General features: G+C 43.3%; 2 protein-coding genes across 6 annotated transcripts in view; both read right to left on the bottom strand.

The window, feature by feature from the left end:
- The window catches only part of PLEKHS1 (pleckstrin homology domain containing S1), a 41473-nt gene extending 34963 nt beyond the window's left edge, over positions 1-6510 (bottom strand). For all 3 annotated transcript variants that reach the window (XM_082633716.1, XM_082633718.1, XM_082633719.1), the window contains exons 1-2: positions 6481-6510; positions 5238-5370 (exon numbers count right to left, since the gene is read on the bottom strand). The gene's annotated coding sequence lies outside the window, so the exon portion shown is untranslated. The remainder of the gene's footprint in view (positions 1-5237; positions 5371-6480) is intronic.
- CASP7 (caspase 7) overlaps positions 6332-26939 on the bottom strand; it is a 32374-nt gene continuing 11766 nt past the window's right edge. For all 3 annotated transcript variants that reach the window (XM_082633760.1, XM_082633761.1, XM_082633759.1), the window contains exons 3-7: positions 14090-14226; positions 13501-13629; positions 10606-10781; positions 10118-10247; positions 6332-8187 (exon numbers count right to left, since the gene is read on the bottom strand). In XM_082633760.1, the coding sequence (XP_082489886.1) occupies positions 7964-8187; positions 10118-10247; positions 10606-10781; positions 13501-13629; positions 14090-14226 (796 nt within the window). In that variant the 3' untranslated portion in view covers positions 6332-7963. The remainder of the gene's footprint in view (positions 8188-10117; positions 10248-10605; positions 10782-13500; positions 13630-14089; positions 14227-26939) is intronic.

The following is a 26939-nucleotide window of genomic DNA, read 5'->3' as shown; positions in this document are numbered from 1 at the left end:
CAGTTAAATTGGAATTCCAGATAAGCAACGAATAATTTTTCAGTATAAGTATATTCCATGGAATATTTGGGACACACTTACACTAAGAAAATTTGTTGCTCTACCTGAAATTCCAATATAACTGGGCACCTTGTATTTTACTGGACATCTCTGCACTCAGCGCCCATTCCTCTTCTGAAGCTCAGGCTGGTGGCTATGCCATTCTTTGGCCTTCCTATAATTCTCTTGCCTTCCTTTCCTGCTCCCGTTCTTCCTCTCCTCTGCATGGGTAGCCTTAATCCTCAGAAAGCCTCTTCTGTAGATTAGAATCCACTTGCACTTCCTTTTTGTCCCTCCTTCCTAATCTCCTTCCTGTGTCCTAAATTATTAATAAGGTCAGGCTGGTTTAAAAAACATAGTCAAACATTTATTGAGTACTTTCTGTGTGCCAGGCATTGTGCTAAGTGCTTTGTACTCATTATTTCATTTATTTCTCACAAGACACTTAGAGGTAGATGCAATTTCCTAGGTACCTACATATGGCTATTTCCATTTTAAGATGGAGAAACTGAGGTTTAGAGAGCTTGAGAGATTCCTCAATGTTATCTAACTTGGAAGTGCCAAAGCTGGGATGGGAACAGGGCTCTTCCTCCAGAGCCTTTGTTCTCAATTAGCATACTAGGAAAATGAGAAGGTACAAAGAGCCTTGTGGCTTTGCTATTCAAATTTTCCAGCTTGTTCAACTTAGCTTTCTGAAGCTCCTGGGATTTGGAAGAACCACTGGATAAACCTCTTCCATGCCATGTGGGAGGCCTAGGAGATGAAAAGTGTTGACAGCGTAGCAATCCATAAGATGCATACATATTTTTGGAAATCTTATTTTTAACCCTGAAAAAAAGAAGTGTCATCCACAAGTCTCTTGAAGGAAGACTTCAGCAACCATTGCCAGCAAAGTAAACACTTAGTCAACCCAGGGACAACGTTCTTCAAACACGTTTGCTGAGGCTAAGGGGCAAATAGTTTATGCTGATTCCGGGTAACAGACCACAAATACAGTGTGTCAGAGAGGCTTTTTTTCAAGTGTTCCGTATCTTTTTTGGTATAAGCTGCCCCTATGCTTTAGCAGTCTGTAAATATTTGTGCAATTAATGTATGCTGGCAAACGTCTCAAGAGAAAAGCAGGCTTCATAATGCCAAGAAAAATTGTAATTAGCAGCACAAAAGAAAAAGAATTTGTCTCTTTCATCTCAGTGCTTAAAAACTGTCAGCACCTAATACAGCTGGAAGCTTCAGAAAAGATAATTTGCAAAAGCTGATTTTCCTAAGCTTTTAAGAGTTGGTCCTGCAAATATCCTAGTATAAAAAACATACACTTGAGAATTAACTTTTCCCTTCCTTACTTAACATTAAACCAGTTAATATTAATTATGAAAGGTGCGGTAGAGAAAAGTTCCTTTAAAAATGTCAGTAATGTTATTAAAGAAAGTATTTTACATTGTGGTACCTAAGAGGCACTGGAGGAGAGGGAAAACACGAGTGGCCCATCTTGCCTAGAAATGATTGCCTAAGTGATCTGAGAGGAAGAAGAAAGAGGTGGGCCTGCAGATACCAGCTGGAGAAGCCAGTGCATCTGGACCCATTCATTGCAAGCTCCCTCACACTTCCCAAGCTTCCTCCAAAAGTCACCCTGGGCTTGAAGTTCCTGTTCAGCCTCTGGAAGTTCTTGGGCAAGTGTTCTCTAGTTCTAGCACATTTGGAATTGGGAAAGGGTGGCTAATAGGGTGGCTAGCTATATGTTATGGACTGAATGTTTGTGCCCCTCCCCCAAATTCACATGTTGAAATTCTACCCCCCCACCCCCGCCATGAGACAGTATTAGGTAGTGGGGCTTTTGGGAGGTGATTAGGTCATGAGGGTGAAGGCCTCATGAATAGGATTAGTGCCCTTATAACAGAAACCCCAGAGAGTTCTCGTGTCCCTTCTGCCACGTGAGGATACAGTAAGAAGATGGCCATCTACGAACTAGGAAGCAAGCTCTCACCAGACACCAAATCTGCTGTGCCTTGATCCTGGACTTTATAGCTTCCAGAACTGTGAGAGATAAATGTTGTTTAAGCTTCTCATTCTATAGTAATTTGTTAGCAGTCCAAACTGACTAAGTCACCAGATCTGAGAGTAGCCAATGCATGGCTGGCCCTTTGATGGTCTTTCGTAGCTGGGTTTTTTTTTTTTTTTTTAATATTTATTTGTCTTTGGCTGTGTCGGGTCTTAGTTGCGGCACTCAGGATCTTCATTGCTGTGTGTGGGATCTTTTTAGCTGTGGCATACGGGATCTTTAGTTGCAGCATGCAGGCTCTTAGTTGTGGCATACAGGATCTAGTTCCCTGACCAGAGATGGAACCTGGGCCCTGGGAGCATGGAGTCTTAACCACTGGACCACCAGGGAAGTCCCTTTCCTAGCTATTTAACTGAGGTTTTGCTGCCACTCACACTGATCTGCAAGGGAGGCTTTTACTATCAATATAAAATACACTGTCCTAGGACCACCGATACCAGAATCTCCAGGCAGGTTTGCCAAACATGCAGATTCCTGGTCTCCAACCTGGAAATACTGAATTACAATGGGGGCAGAGTGGGGTGCAGGAATCTGCTTCATACACAGATCTTCCAGGGTTCTCAGGCACCCTAAAATGTGAGAATCACTAGAGTAAAGGAACCACCTTCTACCTGCTGACCTTCATTTCCTGTCTCTGCTGCCTCCTCTCAGCCTTGCTGGGAGGCTAAATGGAAGAGAATTAGATATGTCCTCTGGGAAACCCTCTCTCTGAATCCCTAGGCAGAGGGAGACCTCCTCATCTGTACTCCAGAGTAATGAATGCACAGCTCAATAAATAAACAAAAGTAAGCTACTATTTTTACTGGAGTGATTTGTTTACCTCCTCTGGGGATCAAGTATCGTTTCATGGTCATCTTTTTTAGCCCCACCTCTAATACAACATCTGGCATTTAGTAGGGCTTTCAAAATGTTTGCTGTATAAATCAATCTTTGGTGTAATTCCTGCACTTTTGGGAGACCTCACTTTGAGGCAGAAAGGGTGGAGGGTCCAGTGGAGCATCTTCCATTCTTGCCTTTTCCATGTTTCATGTTAAAATCATTGTCTTCACATCATCTTCTTCTTCATCATCCCTTGATACCTACCTTTTATTGAGTGTTTTGTGCCAGGCATTGTGCTAAGCACTTTACATACATATCTTATTTAATCTTCACAACATTACTATCCTCATGGGTTGATGGGGAAACAGAAAGATTGTCTAAAGTTATATGGGTATTAAACAGTCAAATGTCAGAGCTGGGATTAGAACTTGATCAGACTGTTAATCAAACAAGGAGGCTATCAGACTCAAGGTAGCTCTAGTGTTGCTGCACCGACATAAGCAGATCAAAATCTAAGCCTATAAACATCTCAAGTTTAGGGGAGTGAAAGCTAAGTACAACCAATCACAGCCAACTAGGGTTTAGGCTATAGCCAACCAATAATTTCCTTTCTGCTTCCACTTTTTCCCTGTAAAAGATTTTCCCCAGCTCCCTTTGGGGGAGCACTTCTAACCACTTCCCCTTTGGAGCAAATAAATTCCTAAAATTTTAATATGCCTCAGTTTATCTTTTAATGGGATTCAGAGCCAAGTTTCTAAATACTGATGGTTAAAATCACCTCTGCTAACCCTGGATCCTAAGAAAAAAGTTTGATGCTGTGAGGATTGAGATATGCCTTAAACAACTTAAGCTGGAACTAGCAATTTTTCATTTCATTTCATTCCATTTTTTGGCATGCTGCACAGCTTGCGGGATCTCAGTTCCCCAACCAGGGATTGAACCCAGGCCATCATGGCAGTGAAAGCGCGGAGTCCTAACCACTAGGCACCAGGGAACTCCCTGGAACTAGCAATTTAGACCAAACCTATCAGACTGTTTCTACCTCCCTCTTTTTCCCAAATCCTTCCTAAACCTCATGCCATCTACCTGGGTCAGACCATCAAAGCTCAAGAAATGCCTGGCCTTGTATTTCTGCAGTTATATCAACCCCAAGTGCCTTCCAAATTTAAATCCTTTGACATCGTTTAGCTTTAAATGCTTAAAACAAACTTATCAGAAAACTGTAGTGCCATAAATATTTATATAAACCAAAGCTCACGCCAAAGCCAACTCATCATCTTCGGCTTTTGGGTTTCCAGATGTTGATCATGTACTTTTAGAAGGCTATTCAAGCATGAACCTGCAAGCTAATGGAGTTTCCACATCCACACCAGTACTGCGGTGGTGGCTGGAGCCTTCCACATGTGTTCTTGGTGTATTTGTGTTAATGATTTATGAGTCAGAAAGAATTATTTGCCATCTGATCCAAAACAAAGTCCTGAAATCTATCGGAAGGGTGATCTATGGCCCGAGGGCACACTGGCAGGGACAGACAATACTTCTCTCTATTGGGAGGACTGGTGGGAAGAGACAGGCTCTGTGGTTTCAATGCACAGCAGCTCCTGCCCACAGCAGAAACACACGCAGAATGGCTCCCTTAATCCCATTCTGTCTAGGAAGACATCTTAAAGCCTGCAATTCATGTTCTCAAGCACTTTGAGAACATGAAAACAATCCTATTATATCACTCAGCAGAAGGCTCATTTAAAATGGAGAAGGGCATAGAAAGTATACCATGGAAATTAAGGGCATGGCAGAGTTTTACAAGAAGATTTTTGCTGAAGGTTAAGACGTGCTTGAAACATGTCTTCCGTGAAAACTCCAAAATAGATATGTTTTTTCATGAATTCTTTTTAGGTATATACTATATTATCAGCTTCAGTTTCAGTGGAGAGGGGAAGCAAAAATGTGTAAACAAGGGGTCCTTGCCCTCAAAACTGAGCTTCTCAAACTGTCCCGTGCATGTGGATCCCCTGGGGATCTGGTTAAAATGCAGATTCTTGTTGAGTGGGGCGAGGCCTGGGATTCTGCATTTCTGACAAGCTCCCAGGGGATGTGGATGTTGCCCAGCACACACTTGGTATTGATATTTACAAGGCAAAAACATTTACAAGGCAAAACAGTATAAAAGAACCTTTTGATCTTGCTTTATCTTTGAAGAACTCTGAAGGATCACATTCCTTTGGAAATTCATGGTACCCGGGGCTACTGCTATTTGTGTCTCTGCCTAAGGACACAGATGCATTGCTGATGCTTTAAATTGGTGACCACCGCAGCTTCTCACCTGGCCTGATGTCTGCTGGAAAAGGCCTGACAGATGGAAAGCCAGACGGAAAGGTGTGCTCCTAGGAAGTCAAAAGGCAATCCTTGGTGGCCAGAGTATCTGGACAAAAGATTTCAGGAGACGCACTGCAAGGCTGGACAAAAGAAAGGATTTGTCAACCAGTGTCTATGTCCTTTCAGTGGACATTATCTTCTTTCTCACAGAGAAACTTTGATTTTCTTGAGGTTTTAAATCATGTTGAATACACTGCATCCCAGCACTTTGAGACCTATTTTGGGCAATTTATAAACATAATAGGCTTATGATGGTTTATGGAAATTTGCTCAGAGGAAAAAGCTCAAGGCAGAGCCTAAAGCTGGCATTTAAAATAGGCTAGTGGCACCATGAGAAAAAGCAAACAAAGAGAAACCCAGACTTGAGCCCACCATGCCAAGTGAGGCATCTTCCTCACCGACAGCAGCACTCTGCCTGGTACTTTTGCAAGGGGGAAGCTTGGATTCTAAATAACAATAACCAGGAACGTGTATTCACCAGGATTGAGTTCTCTTTTAGTGTAATTTGTCATCAGAATTTCAGATTATAAAAAGATTGGGAAGTTTAAGAATGGAGATGGGTATGAACACATACCCAACTTGGAACAGGATTTCTGATCTTGATAAATGAAGACTCTTTCCTAACAGCGATTTATATTTCTGGACTAAGGGGCATGAGGTAATATTATTTTATAAGCTTAAAGATTGCTCAGAGAATTAAAAAAAAATGAATGCTGACACTTGGAATCACTTCTGTCTCTTTAATGAAGCTTACAAGGCAAATATCAGTAAGTAGAGTGCTATGGTTTTTACTTTAAATTACAATGCACTTGGGCATATTTATTTCTAAGATAGGAACCTTTAACAGGGTAGTCTATTTCCCAAAGAACAGCCTGTGAATTCTGAGAAAAGTGGGGTAGGTGCTTGTTGATTCTCTTGATTCATGATCACCACTTAAATTTTGAACATTTGGTATATTTTAGATGGCAGGAAACAGGGACAAGTCTAATAAACTGGCCCTAAATTAGTTTTCTTATTGAAAGAAGATACTTTTACACCATCTGATTTTGTTGCCAAATTAAAAAGGGCCAGCCCATCACAAACAGCTTTACAAGTTCATTAACCCTTTATGTGAAGAGTTTCAGCTTCCTAAGTGATTATTTACTTGTTGTTTTATTAGTGTTCTAGCTTCAAAAGAAAACATGAATTACATTTTGTGTTGAGGTCAAGTCAGTAGGGTCAATTCTTATCCTGTTTTCTCATTTTCCCACTGAAATAAAAAAAACTTCAAAAGGAAAACAAACTGAGCAGATTAGGAATTAAACAACCACATTTTAATCAATAAATATAAACATTTGTTTGTTAACAAGTTATCGGGCAGAGTAAAATAGTAATTATCAAGGATTCAAAAGAGGACACCACCTTGAAAACACAGTGCAAATATCTTCGCCATAAACCTTCCCCCATTTAGAGAATTAGAGGTAACAAAAAATTTACCCAGAATAAGGCTTGGAATAACCTAAAAAATTCCAGGCAGATTTTAAAGCTTAAATAGATGATTTTGCACATAACAGGTAATACAAAGATTATCTGACAACTCAATGAATAAATGATTGAATGGATGACTCACTGAACATAGGGAATAGGATTCCTTCTATTCACATTGTGATCCAGGCCCATATCTATTTCTGTTCCTCCCTTGCCTCACTATCCCTTGTTATGCTCTGTATTGCAGGAAATCACACTTCCCAGGGCCCTTGCCAGATTGCTTCCAGGTAAGGCTGGAAGGGTAAGGTGTTAGAGGAAGACTAGAGGGCAGAAGGAGAAGTGAAGCCCGGGTATGTTGCCATGTCTGACTCATCTGGTGTTGCCCCATCTCGGGCAATGGCTTTGTTCCTGCCACGGCTCCATTTCCCACAACTCCTAGGTGGTTCCAGCTCCTACCAGCCAGCCCCCAACCATGTTTCCAGCTCCTGTGTATGACCCCAGCTTCTGGACTCAGGGAACCACACCTCCTCATAGCCCTAGGTGGTAACAGCTTCTTTTCATTTATCTTCTCTTTGATCATCTATGTATGTCAATTTCCTCTATTAAATTCCCTCTACTGAAATACTTAGAATGGTTTCTGTTTTCCTGACTGGATCCTGACTACTACATATTAGAATCATTACATTTTTTCCCCCTCTAACATATCTGGGAATTTCTGCACGAGAATCCGCTGTAAGCCAATGAAAATAATCACTCAAACCGCATTCAATACCCACTTTCTGCAATACAGGCAAATGAATATCCCTTTGGCTGTTTTTTGTCAAGCATTCTCTTTGCCAGGTACAAATATGACTCTGATGGTCTACCAAAGTCACCACCAATTACGGTGGACACAGCCAAAACTCATCTGCAGAGGTCATTTTTGTTGTGTGTACTAAGTGTGACAACAAGGAAAAAGAAAGACAAACAGAAAGTTAATCTTAAGAGAAAGTTGCCAAATGGATAACAATGTTAAAAAAAAAATGTCTCTGAAACTTCGGAGACGATAAGACAGCACCAGGAAGTTTCCTGTTGAATCAATTTTCCTGAAGTTAAAATCTTTTAGAATTTCTGGATCTTTCAAGAGCATCAAAAAAAAAAAATTCTGATTCATCAACAAATGATCCGTAGCTTCTCAGCTAGAGTGCGCCCCTGGAATGGTTATCTTCAGAAGTAGAGTTCCTTGGTGAGCATGGAGACCACACATGGGATCTGCTTCTTCTCATGGAAGCATGGGTCATCAGACTGAGATTCAAAGTGCCTGGCCACCCTGTCATTCACCCTGGTGAGAATCTGCAAGATCTCCAGGCTTTTCCCGTGCTCGTTCAGCATGGAGCAGAGGGCCTGCACAAACCAGGAGCCACGCCCTGGGCTCCTCCATGAGTAATAGCCTTCAGCGGGAGAGAAAGGAGAGGAAATCAGCTGACCTGGCCACTGCTCCGCTCACCACCCAGTAGGAGCTGTCGGTGTTTGGGGCCTTTGCATGTGCTTTTCTGAAGGGACCGTCCTCCCCGCCTATCCGTGCAGGGTATATGTCCTACAGGTAACCACTATAAAACACAAATCTCATCCTGTCCCTCTCCTACCTAAAACAGTTCCCTCGCACCCCTATATTAGGGTGAAGTTCAGGCTGCTTAGCACAGCCCACAGGGCCCACGACAACGTGGTCCCCTGGCTACCTGTCCGGGTTTGACCCTTGCTAATGCCCGGTCACACCCTGTGCTATGGCCTCTTGCTCCTCTCTGTGCCATGGGAGTGAGAGCCAGGGTGAGAGCTCTCATCAGAAGCCACAATGCCCGGCACCTTGATCTCAACCTCCAGAACTGTGAGAAATGAATTTCTGCCCCCCAGTCTGTGGTCTTATATTAGCGCAGCCGGAGCAGACTGACAGCCCCTGTGGTCCAGCGTTTTGAGTTTTACCAACGCACTGGGCCACCTGCCCCTGGGCACTCTGTCTGGTGAGCCCTCTCTCCTGCTGTTTGGGTTTTCAAGACCCAGTTACAGCAGCTCTTTTTTCCGGAGGCCTCTCTCACCTGCCTCCCTAGAGTTCACCCTTCTTCCTTTAGTTCTGCCAGACCTGGCTCAGAGCACCTCCAACTTGAGTAACAGGTTGGTTCACCCAGACACATGCTGCTGTGACTCCGTCTCCCTCTCATGGGCAGGAGATCAGATTTCTTTCTTCCACGCACAATCCTTAAAACTTGTGACGTTACCATTCTCACAAAACCCCATCTGTAGATGCTGCCAGAACTGGTTTTCCAAACACAATGGCCTATTTACTGTAACCAGAACCTCTGTATCAGGCACTTGACAAACTACTACTACAGTTGGGAGAATTCTAACTTAGTGGTGGTTTTCACCCCAAACAAAGGAACTTCACTGAACTCACTCAGGCAGACCCGGAGCTCGGTTAATCATAAGGTGGCTTGCTTGCTACAGGCATTTCTGGTGTCTCTTAACAGGCTGCCGTATAAAAGAATCCTGTTCTGAGCACTATTAGGTACCAAAATCTCTATATAACCTAGGGCAGGTCACCTAAACTCACCCAAGCTCAATTTTTTCTTCTATCGGTAAAATTAGGACAGATGTAACACCTTTCCTAACTACCTACACAATTGTTTCAGGGATGATTGAGGTAAAAGACATGAACAACACTCGGTAAATTGTAAAGTGCCATAGAAATGTTTGTTCTTATAATTCCCAACAATGATAATAATAATCATAAAGGAGAGAATTCAGCCTTCTTTGGAGAGAAAAGTGACTATGTCCCTGTGGTAGGCAGAATAATGGCCCCCAGAGATGTGCATGCCCTAACTCCAGGGCCTGTGAATATGTTACCAGACACGGCAAAAAAGAGCTTCACAGATGTGACTGAGGTCAAGGAAACAAGATGGGGAAATTATTCTGGATTATCCAGATGGGACTAATCTAATCACAGGAGTCCTTAAAAGAGGGGAACCCTTCCCAGCTGTGGTCAGAAAGAGCGGTGTAAGGGTGGAGGGAGGGTCAGAGATGGGAGGTTGCTGGTTTTGAAGCTGGAGGAAGGAGGCCACGGGCCAAGGAATGCAGGTGGTTCTAACATGCCGGGAAAGCAAGGACGTGGATTTTCCCCTCTACAGTCTCCAGAAGGAACTGTAGCCCTGCCAACCCATTTTGGAATTCCGTCCTCTCGAACTGTAAGGTAATACATTTGTGTGTGTTAAGCCACTATCTTTGTGGCAATTTATTACTACAGCAGTAAGAAACTGACATAGCTGCAAGCCTTCATTTCGATGGTGGGATGGATGGCATGGTCTGGTTAGCAGACAATGGACGTGATACCTGGAACTGTGGAATAGGCGAAGAGGAAGTCGGCTTCAACTGGGATCTTATATCGGGGATTAGCATCTGTGTCATTGATAGGCCCCGAGTCGGCCTGGATCCCATCATCAAGCTCTGTCCCCCGGCAAGCCTAAATATCAAAGCAGAGATCATTCCATGAAGTTGGGAACAGGAACACGTGTGCTGTTCACTGCTGTGTCCCAGTGTTGTCTACGCTTGGCATGTACTAGCAACGCAACAATCTTCAAGATAATTTGATAATGTGTCACATCAGTAAGCAGAGCAAATAAAAATATTGTAATGTCTTAAACTCTCATAATTTGTGATCCAGTGCAATCTAAATGCAGATGGCAAGCATTTAGAGGTAGAAATATACAACCCAAATTTGCATACCCCAATAGAAACAGCATGTAGATTTGTAAAAAATGATACAATCCAAGTCACTGTGTAATCTTTTCCCATTTCTATGGACTTTGGAAAGGGATTACCTGAATGAAGAAGAGTTTGGGTTTCTCTAACAGGGTTTTGCATCGATCCCCCCTAAAATGGGCTGTCAAGTCCTTTATTGCTGTCTTGCCATCTGTTCCATAAATTAAATTTTCTTCTCCGTGGCTTAATAAGATGCAGGCAAAGCAGGCTGAATTTCTGTGGTCCTCTTCAGAAGCTGCAAGTGATTTAAACATTGAAAAGTTAAAACATATGTCCTGTGGGACCTCAGAGGTAGTATTCCCCTCCAGCCTGGCAGCTGTTGCTGACAGAGAGGGCCGGGCAGATGGTGGAGAAGCACCCTGGGACGACACTGGAGAGAAGTTAGAGAGAGGGAGAATTCTAGAATTCTCACTCAGTCCGAAACCAGAACGGGGCTGCCTCATGAGGAAGAGAAGCCCAAGGGTAGGAGGGTTTCAGGCAGCAGCTGGGAGACAGTATATGGGGTTGCGGAAGGGTGTGGCCTTTGTTAGATCTGTGACACTGGGTGAGTCACTTAACCATGTTGTGCCTTGGTTTCCTTGTCTGTAAAGTGGAGACAACAGTACCCATTAAATGAGCTGATATTTGTAAAGCAGAAGAGTATCGGGCAAGTATTTGTTAAAGAAAATAAAACATACTAAGTGAAACAAGCCACTTACTAAAGGAAAAATACTCTACGATTTCATGTATAGGAGGCGCCTAGAGTAATCAGGTTCACAGAGGCAGAAAACAGAAGGGTGGTTGCCAGGGGTTGCAGGGATGGGGAAATGCGGCATTAGTGTGTAATGGGGACAGAGTTTCAGTTATGCAAGATGAAAAGAGTTCTTCTGGAGATGGGCAGTGATGGCTGCCAAGCAATGTGAATGTACTCACTGCCACTGGACTGTACACTTACAAGTCGTTAAGATGGTAACTTTTATGTTATGTTACCACAATTTTTTTTTTTTTTTTTTTTGGCGGTACACGGGCCTCTCACTGTTGTGGCCTCTCCCGTCATGGAGCACAGGCTCCAGACGCGCAGGCTCAGCGGCCATGGCTCACGGGCCCAGCCGCTCTGCGGCATGTGGGATCTTCCCGGACCGGGGCACGAACCTGCGTCCCCTGCATCGGCAGGAGGACTCTCAACCACTGCGCCACCAGGGAAGCCCGTTTACCACAATTTAAAAAGTAAAAGATAAGATTACAAAAAAAAAAAAAAGAAAGAAAGAAAGAAAATGCTAGGTTGGCTGTCAATTTAGGACACCGAGGAGAGGAACCATAAATTATGTCATGGGTTGGCTCAGTTTGATTTCATCTAAGGTTCTGTGGTTCTAACTAACTAGCTAGCTAACTAATTACTATAACCTATCCTTTCCTCTTCTCTTCTCTTCATCAATGATGAGGGATGAGGGAAGAAGAAGATTTAGAATTTCTTAATTCCCTGGTGGCCCAGTGGTTACGACTCCACGCTCTCACTGCCGAGGGCCCGGGTTCGATCCCTGGTTGGGGAGTTAAAATCCCACAAGCTGTGCGGTGTGGCCAAAAAAAAAAAAAAGTAGTAAAGAATTTCTTGAGCACCTACTGCGGGCAGACAGTGATCTAGGTACTTTGCTGGAGTTACCTTATTTAATCCCTACAAGAGCCACTTGAAGTAGGCCTCGTTTATCTTTATTTCACTGATAAGAAAAAAATGGAATCTCGGAGAGGTCCTAGAACTTTGTCGCGTCAAGAAAAATCACCACTTTGCTATTGTGACAGGACAACAAATGAGAATTCTGTGATCCTGACATGCCCCGGACACGGGTGGAATAACCCACTTTTCGTAAGGACAGAAACTACAATTGGGACAAGCCCTTACATCTGTAGAGGCCATTACCCTTCTCAAATCACATTCACAAACTTTCCCTCAGCTGATGCTGACTGCAGCCCCAAGGAGCAGGAGGAGATGGTATCATGATCCGCATTTCAGGAAAGTAAAACACCAAGAAGGCACAGATGCCTCGCCTAGCTCGCCCAGCTGCTAGAACTTGGACTAGACCCCAGATTTGTACTCTTGACTTCCAGTCTGCTCTACCATGTGGCCTACTAGGGTACAGAAGGTGGGCTCTTAAGATTCCTGTTGGAAGAAATAAGGAAAAGATGCCTAGTTTTTAAAAATATAAGAGAGGGTACTTAAGAGAGAGTGTTATGGGGGGGGGGTGTCTTTTTTTGTTGTTTAGCTGCACAGCGAAGAAAAGCAGCACTGATTGGAATTGTGTGCCTACCCTCTGCCCATGGGTCACCAGCTAAGGAGTTGGGAAGGCATGACTTTCAATCATTTGCCCTAAATGCGAGAATATCCTAGGTGGCTTCCACTAGATGGTGTGGGGTAATAGAAAACGTAATGGTTCTGGAATCAGAAGACCAAGGCTTGAGGTTTGGTTCTGCCCCTACGAACTATGCCTTTGGTATGGCCTTTATCCTCTCTAAAGCTCCGTCCCTATATTCATGAAACGGGCATGATAATATTGTTGGCCAACACGCAGGGGTTGTGTTAAAGATCTAAAGAAACAATTTTGTGAACATGTCATATAAAAAATAAGGTGTAGTGTCTGGGGTTATAATTCTCTCTCTGCCACCAGGGAAAAGTTTATACTTAAACTCTGTTCTGGACAGAAAGGTAGATTTGTTACTTCCCTAGGAATTGGCGTTTTGAAATTGAGACCATTCTGTAGATGCAGAACCTATTTCTCTTGCTGTGATGTAAGCTGCTTTCACCTTTTTAGGGGGAGATCTAAGTTTCCAGAGAGACAGGTGCCCCAGAGACAGGTATGGAGTCACCCAGAGGAAGGAAAGGCTTCCCACGCTGAGACATTTCCCTCTTGCATGTGCAGGTGTCTTCCCCGGACCAGGTGGGGAGAAGGAAGAAGACTGAAGGAGGAAGGGCAGAAGTGCACCTTTTTTCAGCAGATCTTGCATCCTGGCACAAGAGCAGTCATTATAGACGGTCACATCAAAACCCAGGCTTCGGAAGCACTTGAAAAGAGCCTCAGCATCTTTGTCTGTTCCGTTGCGGACACCCATTCCTGTGGGAATCAAGCACCGAGTCCACGATGAGTGCCACGTGCTGGCACCATCAGGCCAGGTGCTCCGGTGTAAATGCTGCCAAGGTCACAATTTAGATGAGCGACTGAAATAAGAAGCAAACTCAAAGGACAGGGTAAGTCAGCCCACCCACAAAAGGTGAGCCTCATCATGGTGACTCTAAGGCCCAGTCAGCCCAAACAGCCTGCCTTGATCCTCAGCCAAATCCCACCTGTGGTCCAAATATTACATCCGCTAATGCACGTGATGGGACTCTCAGACAAAGTTCCCAGCTTCCCCGCATCCCTCTCTCCTGGACACTCGAGTACCACCTGTGGAGGGGCTGTCTGCCACAGGAGGTGGGCACAGTGTCTCCCTGATGAACATCTGATACAAGTCTGAATGCAAGCTGAAGAAACTGGAAGGGAACAGGAGAGGTTGGCCCATGCCCACAGCACCCACCTGTCACTCTGTCGAAGTTCTTGTTGTTTATGATGATGCATTTGCCCACCTTCTCAAAATTCATGTTATACTGATACGTAGGCACTCGGGCCCGGGGGTTCTTGGCCGATTTCTCTGAGTCATTTTTCTTCTTCTTACTGGGGAAATACAAAGCCAGTCAGGGGCAGTGGAAGACGTCTGGACAGGAATGACCTCTTGTTTTTACTACTAGCATAAAAGGGGTGCCCAAGAATGCTGCAATGTCTGTGAAAAAGAAAAAGAGCTGGGGTGGACAGTTGGTTCTGTTTAATTGTCATGTTTAAAATGAACAGGATCTCCTGCTTAATTTCACTGGATGCCACAGAAATACAAACTGAAATCCTAATGCGATACCAGTACATTCCTCAGAATGGCTTCATTGTCTTGGTGACCACGTCCAGCACCTGGAATACGTTACTGGGGGAGCCCCCTTTGTACATCCCTCTGTGGAAAACTGGCAGAACCTACTAAAACTGAACTTAAACATATCCTGTGACAGAGCTATTCCACTCCTGGGTCTATAGCTCAAAGGAGAGCAGACGTTTACCTAACGACAGAGCTACACATGTGCACAGCAGTACTATTTAAACAGCCCCAAACAGGAAATAATCCAAATGTCCATTTACAGTAGAATGGATAAATTGTGGAATATTCATGCGATGCAATACTATAGACAGGCAGACCTCAGAGATACAGTGGGTTCGGTCCAGACCACTGCAACAAGCAAATATCCCAATAAAGCAAGTCAGATGATCTTTTTGGTTTCCCAGTGCATATAAAAGTTATGTTTAAACCATACTGTAGTCTATGAAGTGTGTAATAGGTCTAAGAAAACAATGTAGGTATATCTTTATTAAAAAACACTTTATTGCTAAAAAATGCTAACCATCATCTGACAACACAAGGTTGCCACAAGCCTTCAATTTGTAAAAAAACCCACATTATCTGTGATGCACAGTGAAGTGAGTGCAATAAAATATATGCCTACAATAATGAGGGTGAAGAAACCATGACAACACAGAGCCACATGGATGCATCTTAGACACGTAACGCTGAGTGAAGGAACCCATACACAAAAGGGTACATAAGTGTGTGCACTTCTCTATGTAGATGTTATAATTTAATTAACATTTACATCAAAAGGGGAAAAAAGCAACAGCAACTTAAACAAGAAAGTAGGCCCCTTCCGGTCTCCAGACACTGACCGTCCAGTTTTCTAAGAGTCAGACACACAGGCACTGAGATTGGAATCTGGGGCACTGTTGACAGGGTAGAGGAAAAAAAGGTCAAATGTCAGTGGGGAGCTGTACTGCTAGTCGACCGTCTGAATGTAAGCTCCATGAGAGAAGAGATTTTTTATCTCTTTTGAAAAATTGCAGAATGCCCAACACCTAGAACAACGCCTGGCATATGAGTTGGTCAATAAATATTTGTTATAAACGACCGACCAATAGCCCTAATAAATACAGATGCAAAAATCCTTGATGAAATATCAGCAAGCCAATCCAGCAATCTATAAATAGGGCAATACACCATGACCAAGTGTGATTGATCCCAGGAACACAAGGTTGGTTTAACATCCAAAAATCAACCCATGTAATCCATTGTATGAATAGAATAAAGGACAAAAACCACATGATCAACTCAATTGGTGCAAAAAAGCATTTGACAAAATCCAACACCCAGCTATGATAAAAATACTCACTAAACTAGGATTACAATGGAACTAACTCAGCCTGCAAAGGGCATCTACGAAAAACCCACTGCTAATATCATACTTGATGAAATAAAATTTATATTTTAAGGTGGGACAAGAAAAAATGAAACATAAAATTCTCTGTGTTTGTTTGGGCCTCCTCCCTCCATCCCTCATGTGCAGTTTACCTCTGCACTACGTGTTAACCAGAACTCCTCAAAGACAGGAGTGCCCGCTCAGCTGTAAAGATCGATATTTCTTCTTTCTTCGGATGCTAGCAATGTAACTTCTTAAAATAGCATTCTTTCCCAGTTCTGTAGGGGGTCATGGTGACTTGCTGCTGGCTTTGTATGTGCTTATCTGGACTATGTAACTTTGGTGAACTTTATGTGAAATATCAGTATGTCATTTTGATGGACGATCCTATGTCTCGAAAATAAACATGACTGTGCCTTTGACTTCTAACAGGTGGAACAGTTCTCAGAGCTTTCTGAGAATACGCTTCCCGGGTTATAACCCTCGGTTTGACTCCAATAACATTCCCGTTTTCTTCTTGACTTGATAGTTAATTGAATTTTTATCGACATACTTAATGATGAAAGGCTGAATGCTTCCTGCCCTAAGATCAGGAACCAGTCAAAGATGTCCACTCTTGCCACTTCTACTAAATACTGTATGAGAGAGGTTTTAGTCGGGCAATGAAGTTAAAAACTGTCATATGAATGAACGAATCAGGTTTTATTGGCTCATTTTGCAGACATGGAAACTGAGGTCCACAGAGAGGCAGGGGGTTGTCCAAGGTCACCCAGCTAGTGATCAGCAAGGTGGGACCACCACCCAGGCCTCCTCCTTCATGTCAGTGTTCCAGAGCCTTACGCTCTTGAGTATCTGTTAGAATGATTTGTCCGCCATCCTCCCAAAGCTCCATCAAAAGTTGGAAGAAGTAAAGTGAAAGTGAAAACTGAGCTTGTTCCCTGATGAATGTGGGTCCAAGGGTATTTCACTTTGAGTTTTCATTGAATGTTAATCTGAGTTTCCCAGAATCTCTGAAAGGATGTGGCCTTTCCCCTTTCTCCTCCTACTTTGGTCCAGATTACAGGTTAGCTATATTAAGTCGAAACTTCAGATTCCATATTGTTGTTTTCAACCTCAACATGACTTTATCCTCCACTTTTATAAGGCCAAATTTCTTCCGTCGTATCATTTTATTTCTAACAGAGAAATGCCCTCAGTCTGGTCTCCTACCTTCTAAAGTCTCCCCTCTCAAAACATAGGCGGAACACTCTATGACATAAATCACAGCAAGATCCTTTTTGACCCACCTCCTAGAGAAATGGAAATAAAAGCAAAAATAAACAAATGGGACCTAATGAAACTTCAAAGCTTTTGCACAGCAAAGGAAACCATAAACAAGATGAGAAGACAACCCTCAGAATGGGAGAAAATATTTGCAACTGAAGCAACTGACAAAGGATTAACCTCAAAATTTACAAGCAGCTCATGCAGCTCAATGTCAAAAAAACAAACAACCCAATCCAAAAATGGGCAGAAGACCTAAATAGACATTTTTCCAAAGAAGATATACAGATTGCCAACAAACACATGAAAGAATGCTCAACATCATTAATCATTAGAGAAATGCAAATCAAAACTACGACGAGGTATCACCTCACACCAATCAGAATGGCCATCATCAAAAAATCTAGAAAAAATAAATGCTGGAGAGGGTGTGGAGAAAAGGGAACCCTCTTGCACTGTTGGTGGGAATGTAAATTGATACAGCCACTATAGAGAACAGTATGGAAGTTCCTTAAAAAACTAAAAATAGAACTACCCTACCACCCAGCAATCCCACTACTGGGCATATACCCTAAGAAAACCATAATTCAAAAAACGTCATGTACCACAATGTTCATGGCAGCTCTATTTACAATAGCCAGGACATGGAAGCAACCTAAGTGTCCATCGACAGATGAATGGATAAAGAAGATGTGGCATATATATACAATGGAATATTACTCAGCCATAAAAAGAAACGATATTGAGTTATTTGTAGTGAGGTGGATGGACCTAGAGTCTGTCATACAGAGTGAAGTAAGTCAAAAAGAGAAAAACACTCTGTCATACAGAGTGAAGTAAGAAAGATGTTGGTCTTCAACTGACATCTCTGAGGTAGGTGGAGGGGGCATAATCACACCCGTTTTATAGGTAATAATAACAACAATTAGCGTTTGTCAGGGCTTATTATGGGCTGGGATCTTGACAAAATTCTCACCTGCATTTTCTCATTGGCTCCTGAGAGGACTTTAGCCAATTTAAGCCCACTCGAAGACCCTAACAAGAGGAGCATTACGTCTGGCAGGCTGGAGGTCAAGTTTATGCCCTTTATGAGAGAAAATTTCACTTCTCTCTTCTGCAATACAGATTATTTTAAAACAAACTGTACAACGATATCCAAATTATAAATAAGCTGTGATTTTTTTAGGCTGCCATAAGCCAAACTACACAAGTGAGCATTTTTAATAAGAAAAACAGGCTCAGATATAAGTTACATGAAAAAGAAAAGAACTCTGTTTCTATCAGAATAGAATTTGGAAAACTAACTGCTTAAAAAAAAGGAACACAAAAGTGTGTATATAAAGATATACACACTTTAAATAAAACACTTTCCATGGTTATAAAAAGTACCTTAAAAATGAATATGAAATGTGATTCTTATCCCCAGTAAATATCTCAAGGGAGATAAGGACAATTTCCCTTTCTTATCCTTCCCCTAAACTGAATTCTCATTTTTCAAAATGAACTTAATATCTGCTGCTTCTTTCTGGATTTGAGTCAGTCCATATTAATTTTTCCTTCTAACTCAAATAGCTTTTTGTTAAACCCAGGTCTTCCCACACCGAAGATGTGTATCAGAGAGTGATTATCAACTTGATCCCATTGAGCTCATCTTCCTAAGAGGCACTGGCTTTGGAAAAACTCCATCTGTAGCTTAAGTCTGGGGAAGCAAACCCTGATGATTAGTTTAAGGCATGTAACGAGAGACAAATAAGAGGAAGAAATGATTGTCGAGAAGTCACCAGGGGAAAGGAGCCAGGAAGAAACCAGGTGGACTAAAATCTATTGCCTATGGATAGATTCCACAAGTAAAAGAGTCCAAGAGACTAGAGTCTACCAGCTACTAGTTGTGAGGTTTTGGGGTCCCTTCTCCTGGGGATTATCTATCTCCCTTTCACCCCATTTTCCCTCTTGTGGGAGCAGTGCCATCTCTTCCACTTTGCCAGCTGCTGTTGCCAGGCTGCTGCAGAGACATGAATTAAGTACAGCCTCACATATAGGAAGGGGGCTGACTCCTGAGAGGGGCTTACATTAGGGAGCCCCAGTAGCTGATTCTGCAGGAACACAGGGCAATCACTTTGCTTGAGTCTTTCTTTTGTGTGTGACACCTAATACTATGTGCAAACACTTTTGGACTGACAAGTTCTCTTCCATTTTTCCCCCCTGGGGTTCCCATGTCCAGTTTTGAACCTTAATAGCAGGCCTCAATTAAAAGACCTGGTTGGGGCTTCCCTGGTGGCGCAGTGGTTGAGAGTCCGCCTGCTGATGCAGGGGACACGGGTTCGTGCCCCGGTCCGGGAAGATGCCACATGCCACGGAGCGGCTGGGCCCGTGAGCCATGGCCGCTGAGCCTGCGCGTCCGGAGCCTGTGCTCCGCAATGCGAGAGGCTGCAACAATGAGAGGCCCTCGTACCGCAAAAAAAAAAAAAAAAAAAAGACCTGGTTGGCAGACCTAAGTTTATTCAGTTAGCCACTCACTCCCATAATAACCAGCAGGGCAAGTATCAAGATCTAATTCGGCCTCTACTTCCTGGCTGGACTGTAAAAGGCAGGGTCTTGAATCTAAACCACACAGTATTGTTAAAATAATGAGGAAGCTCTCCCTATCCTGATGTGGGATGATTTCTGCTCCACCACATAGCTGAGTGATCGTGGGCAAGTTACGTATTAACCTCTCTGGGCTTCAGTTTCCTCATTTGTAAGAAGGACAAAATTATAGCATCTGCCTCAGACCTGGTAAACAAGTTAATATTCACAAAGCACTCAGAACAGTGTGCAGCATGTAGTAAGTTGTACTGAATAAATAAACATCATTATTATTACTCATGTTATTTATTAAATAGCATCAAATGTGGTTACCTGTGTTCTGGAGCCGAGAGCAGGACGGCAGCAAGGAGAAAGAATTTTGACTGTATATCTCTTTTTCTATCTATGGATAAGTCAACTACTCAAAAGATTAAAATAAAAATTATTATTTAATAGTTAAAAATCACTTGCTGCAAATGGATTTCAAGACCTGTTTTGAAAATTACTTTTTGGATTTTTTGGATTCATACTTTTTTGTGTGAATTGTTGAAAGGCATCCCTGGACACCCCATTTCTCTGTTTTCCAGTGTGATTTTACCCCTCTCCCTAGCCTTCTTCCTCTACGTGTCAATAGTAACAACAATAATAAATAAAGTTCTAATAAGTACTACTTTTTGAACACTTACTGCTTTACATATATTATCTCATGTAATCTTTACAACAACTCTGTGAGACATTAACTCCATATCTCAGAGAAAAAGATTACATTAGGTTGTCCAAGATGACAAAGCTAGGCAGGGGTAGTGTCCAGGTTTATTCTGAGGTCTGACACCAAGTCCCTTAATCCAGGGTTTCTCTGTTAAAATTCAGATTCCCAGGCCTAGATCCCTAGACCCAGGGGATCAGAGCCAGGCCTGGGTATTTTCCTGGAGACGCTCATATCCTCTGAAGCCTGAGGGCCTCAGCACTAGCCTGTGTGCCCACTGCCTGGGCCCGCTTGGCCCTCACCTTTCACTGCAGTCTCCACTCTTGTTTCAAGCCCCTTCGTTACTTCCAGAGCCCATGGAAGCAGAGGTCTCTGCGGGCTAGTCCTTCTTCCTCCCGGGCAGGGTAGAGAGTACCAGGTCATCCCACCCTATCAAACACCACTCTCGGGCTTCCCTGGTGGCGCAGTGGTTGAGAGTCTGCCTGCCGATGCAGGGGACACGGGTTCGTGCCCCGGTCTGGGACGATCCCACATGCCGCGGAGCAACTGGGCCCGTGAGCCAAAATTACTGAGCCTGCGCGTCTGGAGCCTGTTCTCCGCAACAAGAGAGGCCGCGATGGTGAGAGGCCCGCGCATCGCGATGAAGAGTGGCCCCCGCTCGCCACAACTAGAGAAAGCCCTCGCGCAGAAACGAAGACCCAGCACAGCCAAAAAAATAAATAAATAAATAAAGCAAACTGTCAACAAGTAAAAATAAAAACACTATAAAAAAAAAAAAACCACCACTCTCCGCATGGCTGCAGCCTTTGGGCCCCTTAGCTCTTGGCTAGAAAGTCACATGAGATATGCCTCGGGGAGCACGGCCTGTGGAAGGCGGCCCTGGGCAGCAGTGTGGTTATATTTAGGTTCATGTGTGGGATTTATGGCTCTCCACGAAACCTGCAAGGTCTCCCAGAGGTGACAGCCGAGCTGAACATTAAACCGAAATTAACAGCACAACCAAAACGCTTCCAGGAAATGCCACTTTGCAAGCAATGCCATCCTTATTCTCCCTTGTTTGCACAGTGTTTGGGTGAGTCCCCAGCACAGCCTTGGTGGCCCTGTAACTCACTATCAGCACAGTCAGGGGAGCAGCTCATAAACAGTTACTGTTTGTTTGGAGATCAATGGTCAGAGCCAAGCAGATCGTCAGATAAACAACTGCTGTGGGACGGAAGCAAGGCCCTCAAGGGCTCCAAAGAGATGGTGCTCATTAATCAGCCAACTGCAGAGACATGGCAGTGGTCTGGTCCACAGCTCAGCACTGCCGGTTCTCCAGGGGTGGGCACCAGGGTGGGAATGAACAGGGTGATAAGAAGCTTTCAAGGATCCAGATTAGAAACTTCTTCAGCTGGCGATCCTCCCCCAAAGACAAGAGTTTCTAAAAGTGGCTGTTCTTGTCATCCTGGGTTCATTTGGCCTCTTCTGCAGAAGATGCTAGCACACGTGAGAACTGCCGATACACAGACCCCAACGGGGGGGCACCCGCACTTTTTTCAAGTCCAGATCAATGGAAACCAGCCTTTCTCCTGAAGCTGACAAACGGTACAAATGGTGGAGGAACCACTTAAGATCGTCCCTAAGTCACCAGGAACAAGTAGCACGGATATATGTTTAAATTTTATTTTATTGAAGTATAGTTGATTTACAATGTTGTGTTAATTTCTGCTGTACAGCAAAGTGATTCAATTACACACACACACACACACACACACACACACATATATATATATATATATACACACATTCTTTTTCATATTCTTTTCCATTATGGTTTCATCAAAGGATATTGAATATAGTTCCCTGTGCTACATAGTAGGACCTTGTTGTTTCATTAATATTTTTTTTTTTTTTTTTTTTTTTTTTTTGTGGTACGCGGGCCTCTCACTGTTGCAGCCTCTCCCGTTGCGGAGAACAGGCTCCGGACGCTCAGGCTCAGTGGCCATGGCTCACGGGCCTAGCCGCTCTGCGGCATGTGGGATCTTCCCGGACCGGGGCACGAACCCGTGTCTCTTGCATCGGCAGGCGGACTCTCAACCACTGCACCACCAGGGAAGCCTTCATTAATATTTTTAATAGGGTTTTATGCTTTACAAAGTATGTTAATAATCATTACACCATTTGTTCTGCAAAGTACAAACGAGAGGTATGGAAAGATGTAACAAATAAAGGCTGGCCAGGGTATTTTTAAAGCCAGATTCTATCACTTCCCATTGTACCCTTGCCAGGCCCCATTTTGTTCCCTCCCTTTGCTAAATTTGTGCTGATAAACTTAGTCTTTAACTCGACCTTTTTACATTCTGAACACATTGGCCAAGATTACTACACTGAGGAGAAACACAGGATTCTGGTTTTGGAAACTGCTGTTAAGTGCAAGGCTATGATAAACCAGACCAGTGAATTAAAAGGTCCAAATCCTCTTAAAAGCTCATGTGTTATATACAATTGGCTGCAGATTTTAAAACAACAAATCTGGCCACGAAATCACTGTGCTTGGTTAGGGCTGGACAGGCAAGGTCCCAACAACTACAAAAGCCTGGTAGAAAGACTGACTTAGGAAGTGCATTCAAGTGTGCACTCAAATACAGTGAGCAGTTAATTTACACAAGCAGGTTGGCTGACTGTGGTGCTTCCTAACCATCCTTCATGTTTGCTGGTGTTCTATTTCCTCACTCACATGTGCAAGCACCACTGTCTTCATTTCCCAGATGGGTTTTGGTAAGCTCAGATCTCTGCTAGGGACACAGATAATGCCAGCATTGATTATCAGGAAGGACCTAGATTATCCTAACTTCTCAGGTCGAGAGCCATTTTTTGGAACCTCAGATTTCACAGTCATTTCAGCAAAATCAAGAGGCAAAGAATTACCACCGAGCTCTGATAGTTATTTATATAGAAAGACTTCCTTGAAGAGTCTACGGTAACACATATCAGAAAACATTATAGGATAAAAATACTGTACCTACTATACAAAGAAGTGAAAAGCCTCAGAAAGTGCACGAAAAATTTTTACAATCCACTCTGGGTACAAGTATAATTTTCCCCATCACCAGAGTGAATAAATACGGGTTTTATCTTCTTACAGATCCCCCAGGCTACTCGAAAGGTGAATTACACCTTTCTATATTTGGAAGGGACTATAAGCAGGCAAACCCCCTCCTATTTATTTTCTAAAGTGTCTCCGTGAATAGGATTCCCAGTAGCTCTGTCTGTTTGCAGACATTCATCAGCATGAAAGTAAACACACCACCAGGCACACATTTCCCCAGGGCTGCTTCATTCGGAACTAGAGCTCTGGTTTTCATAGCTGCTTTGTCTAAATATTTTTGGGATGATTCATTCATGGTTTCAGGATTTCAGTAGAGGGCATTGCCAGCAGTCCTGACATACCAAGGCACAGAACAAGACCGAGAGGAAGGGAGAGAGTGAAGGTGGTACCTCATGTCTCCATCTGAAAGCAACCCCCTCTGCATCAGAACTAGGCTTCGCCCTGCGATGACCGGCAGCGAGTTTCCTTCTTCTCTGAAATAATAAAAACTCAACATGCTCGGAGCACAGCAGGGGCAGAAGATTGGCACAGTCCGTCCGGCCCTGAAGGCCCGTGACTGAATCAGCAGTGAACTGCACGCTGGAGTTTTCCATAGGACCATTCACACTGGGGCTGGGAAAGTCACACTGGCCTCCCCCATTCTCTGCTGACCGGCAGAAATGCCCAGGCTCCACATGGCTGCATCCTCCCCACTCCAGGACAGCTCCCTAGAGAAAAAGCGACTTTCTAGGAACTTGGGGTCCCATGGAAAAAACCCCACATTTCCACAAAGATGCAGCCAGTAGCACCATCTCTGAGAGTGAAAAACTGGAAACAACGGGGAAACGGCTAAGCAGGGGACAGATATCAGGAGAATAAAATACTCCACAGCTATTTAAAGTGATGAGCATGCAGATGTGGGCAACCCACCGAAGTGCCAAATCTACAAAAGGTGGCAAAACAGCACACACAGTTAGTGCAAAATATGTAAAGTTGTATGTGAGTGAACAAAAATAGGAAGTGAGTTTGTGCTGAATCAGAGAGTTCAAATTCATGAGGTTATTTTTTTCCTTTTAAAGGTCCTCAAGGTAGTAATACAAGAATAAAAGACCATAGAGGCATACCAAATAGTTTAATTTTCAAATGAAGCGTATAAACATTTTTCAAGGTTCTTGGATAAAGCGAATGACTCAGGAGTTACCACACTTTCCCATTTCACCCCTCCAAGTGCAATGAGGAAGAGGTGGATGCATAAAAACCAAAATTATTAAGCAATGCTTTTCTCAATTTCCTGGTTCAAGGTCACAGTCAGTGAAAGGTGAGAAGCTGATGAAGGGGAGTTATAACACCTGCACTCCTGGGAAACCTCCTAATCACTTGCCATCCTCAGGTTTGTGAAGGAGAAGAAACTGGCTCCATACATTCTTCTCTGAAACTCAGTTTGCAGAAGTACACTTACACTGGGAAACAAAGTCAGTTTAAAATAGGCTTAGGAGAAGAATTATCGGCCTCCATGTTTCCAACTTCCCCCTTAAAAAAAGAACAGAGAACTCTGGCAATAAAAATTGACAAATGACTCAAAGAAAAAAATCATTCAGGGGAAATAAAGGACCGAATTCTCTTTAAATAGCCTAGAATGAAGTGGGAGACACAATGGTGTCTGTACTGTGGCTGCAAGCTCCAGAACTGAGAACAGCTCACACACTTCAGTCTTGATTCTTACACAACCACTTCATCTATCTTTTTCACTTTCAGCTGGGCAGTATACAAACTCACCCTACCAGATGCAGGCCAGACAGAAAGCCCTAAGCACCAGCAAGCTTGGGGTTTGAATATGCAAGGTCATAATGCACATTTCTTATTTGTGATTATGAGCTCCCTTGAGAAGCAACGGGGCTTATTTTCATAGTACTCTTCTATTACTGGACTTAATTCTACACTAACGGTGTTTTAAAAGTTCTATCACTATGGAAACCTGACATTTACCTCCCTTCCTCACTTTTCTGTTAACTTTAGAGCTTATTTTTTCCCCTCTAGAAAAGCAATAATCTAAAATAACTAGAGGTATTCTATACACGTAGAAGTCATGGCTTCAAAGATTTAGACCCTGTGACCATGGTTCAGAGGTGTGGCTCGCTGCTCCGGAAATGGGCACGTGGCCCTCTTTATCAGAAACCCCATCGCTAGCCCTGTTGAAATGCTGTCTGTATGCCATCTCTCAGCTGAAGTGAAGCAGAAAGGGAGCAGTTTCAATGAAGAATTAAATTTGCTGACCCACTTGGGTGGAAGAAAAAAAACACCCCGCTGGTGGATTAATATGGCTGAATAGCTAGATGCCACTGCACTTGTGGGTGGCACTTGACGTAAGGGGCGGGGGAGCAATGGACCCCAAATTAGACCTGGGTCTTGGTCCTGTTGGGTGACTATGGATAGAGGACTTTACCTCTCTGGCCTTCACTTTCTTTGATCGTTACACAGAAGGGGAACTGGATAAATTACCTTTCAAGGAGTCTTCCGGTTTGAAATTATGATTCTATGATTTCTCCCTTATCAGGTAATTTAATTCTCACAAACAACCCAGTGGATAGGAATTCATATCCCTATCATGCAAATGAGGGAACTGAGGCTCAAAAAGGCCAAAACACCTGCTCTAGTTGTTCAACTAAAGAGTGGGACTCAGGGCCAGGATCTGAACCTAGGTTGTCCAACTCCGTACCAGCACGGCTGTCATTTTAAGTGGTATCATAACTACTTCAAATATAGCATTAAATCTTTATTACTCTTTATATAAAAAGTTGGGAGACAGGCATCCAGTATTCTGGAGTCTGAATCTGAAGGCTTCCTTTATTGAAAAGTAAACTGCCTGGGTATTTTTTTTTTTTTTTTTTTACACATCTTTATTGGAGTATAATTGCTTTACAATGGTGTGTTAGTTTCTGCTTTATAACAAAGTGAATCAGTTATACATATACACATGTTCCCATATCTCTTCCCTCTTGCGTCTCCCTCCCTCCCACCCTCCCTATCCCACCCCTCTAGGTGGTCACAAAGCACTGAGCTGATCTCCCTGTGCTATGCGGCTGCTTCCCACTAGCTATCTACCTTACGTTTGGTAGTGTATATATGTCCATGACTCTCTCTCGCTTTGTCACAGCTTCAGGGTATGTTTTAATGTTCTTTTTCTTTTTAGGGGGCTCAGACCTGGCCTCTTTCAATCAAACCAGTGTGACTGAATGGCTTTTGCTTAATTAACGACATAGTCCTTGGGATGAGTTAAGGTCTGCTTTCTTTGTTCTTTTCTCCAATTCCAAAGCATTGCTTCTTCTGAAACACTTCCCCTACCCGCCTCCAAATGAACAGGCAGGCCACCTGGGTCTTTCTTATAATTACACAATAACACTTTTTTTTTTTTTTTAAATAGGGACCTGTTTACATATAACACAATTGGCGGAGCAACTCAAGTTGCAGCCCAGGAGAAAGAAGAATTACAACCAAGTGG

The sequence above is a fragment of the Mesoplodon mirus genome (assembly GCF_964341445.2).
Source record: "Mesoplodon mirus genome assembly, chromosome: 2".
In the NCBI taxonomy this organism is placed as follows: Eukaryota; Metazoa; Chordata; class Mammalia; order Artiodactyla; family Ziphiidae; genus Mesoplodon; species Mesoplodon mirus.
Note: the sequence above shows the minus strand (reverse complement) of the source record. Positions and strands in the feature narration are given on the sequence as shown.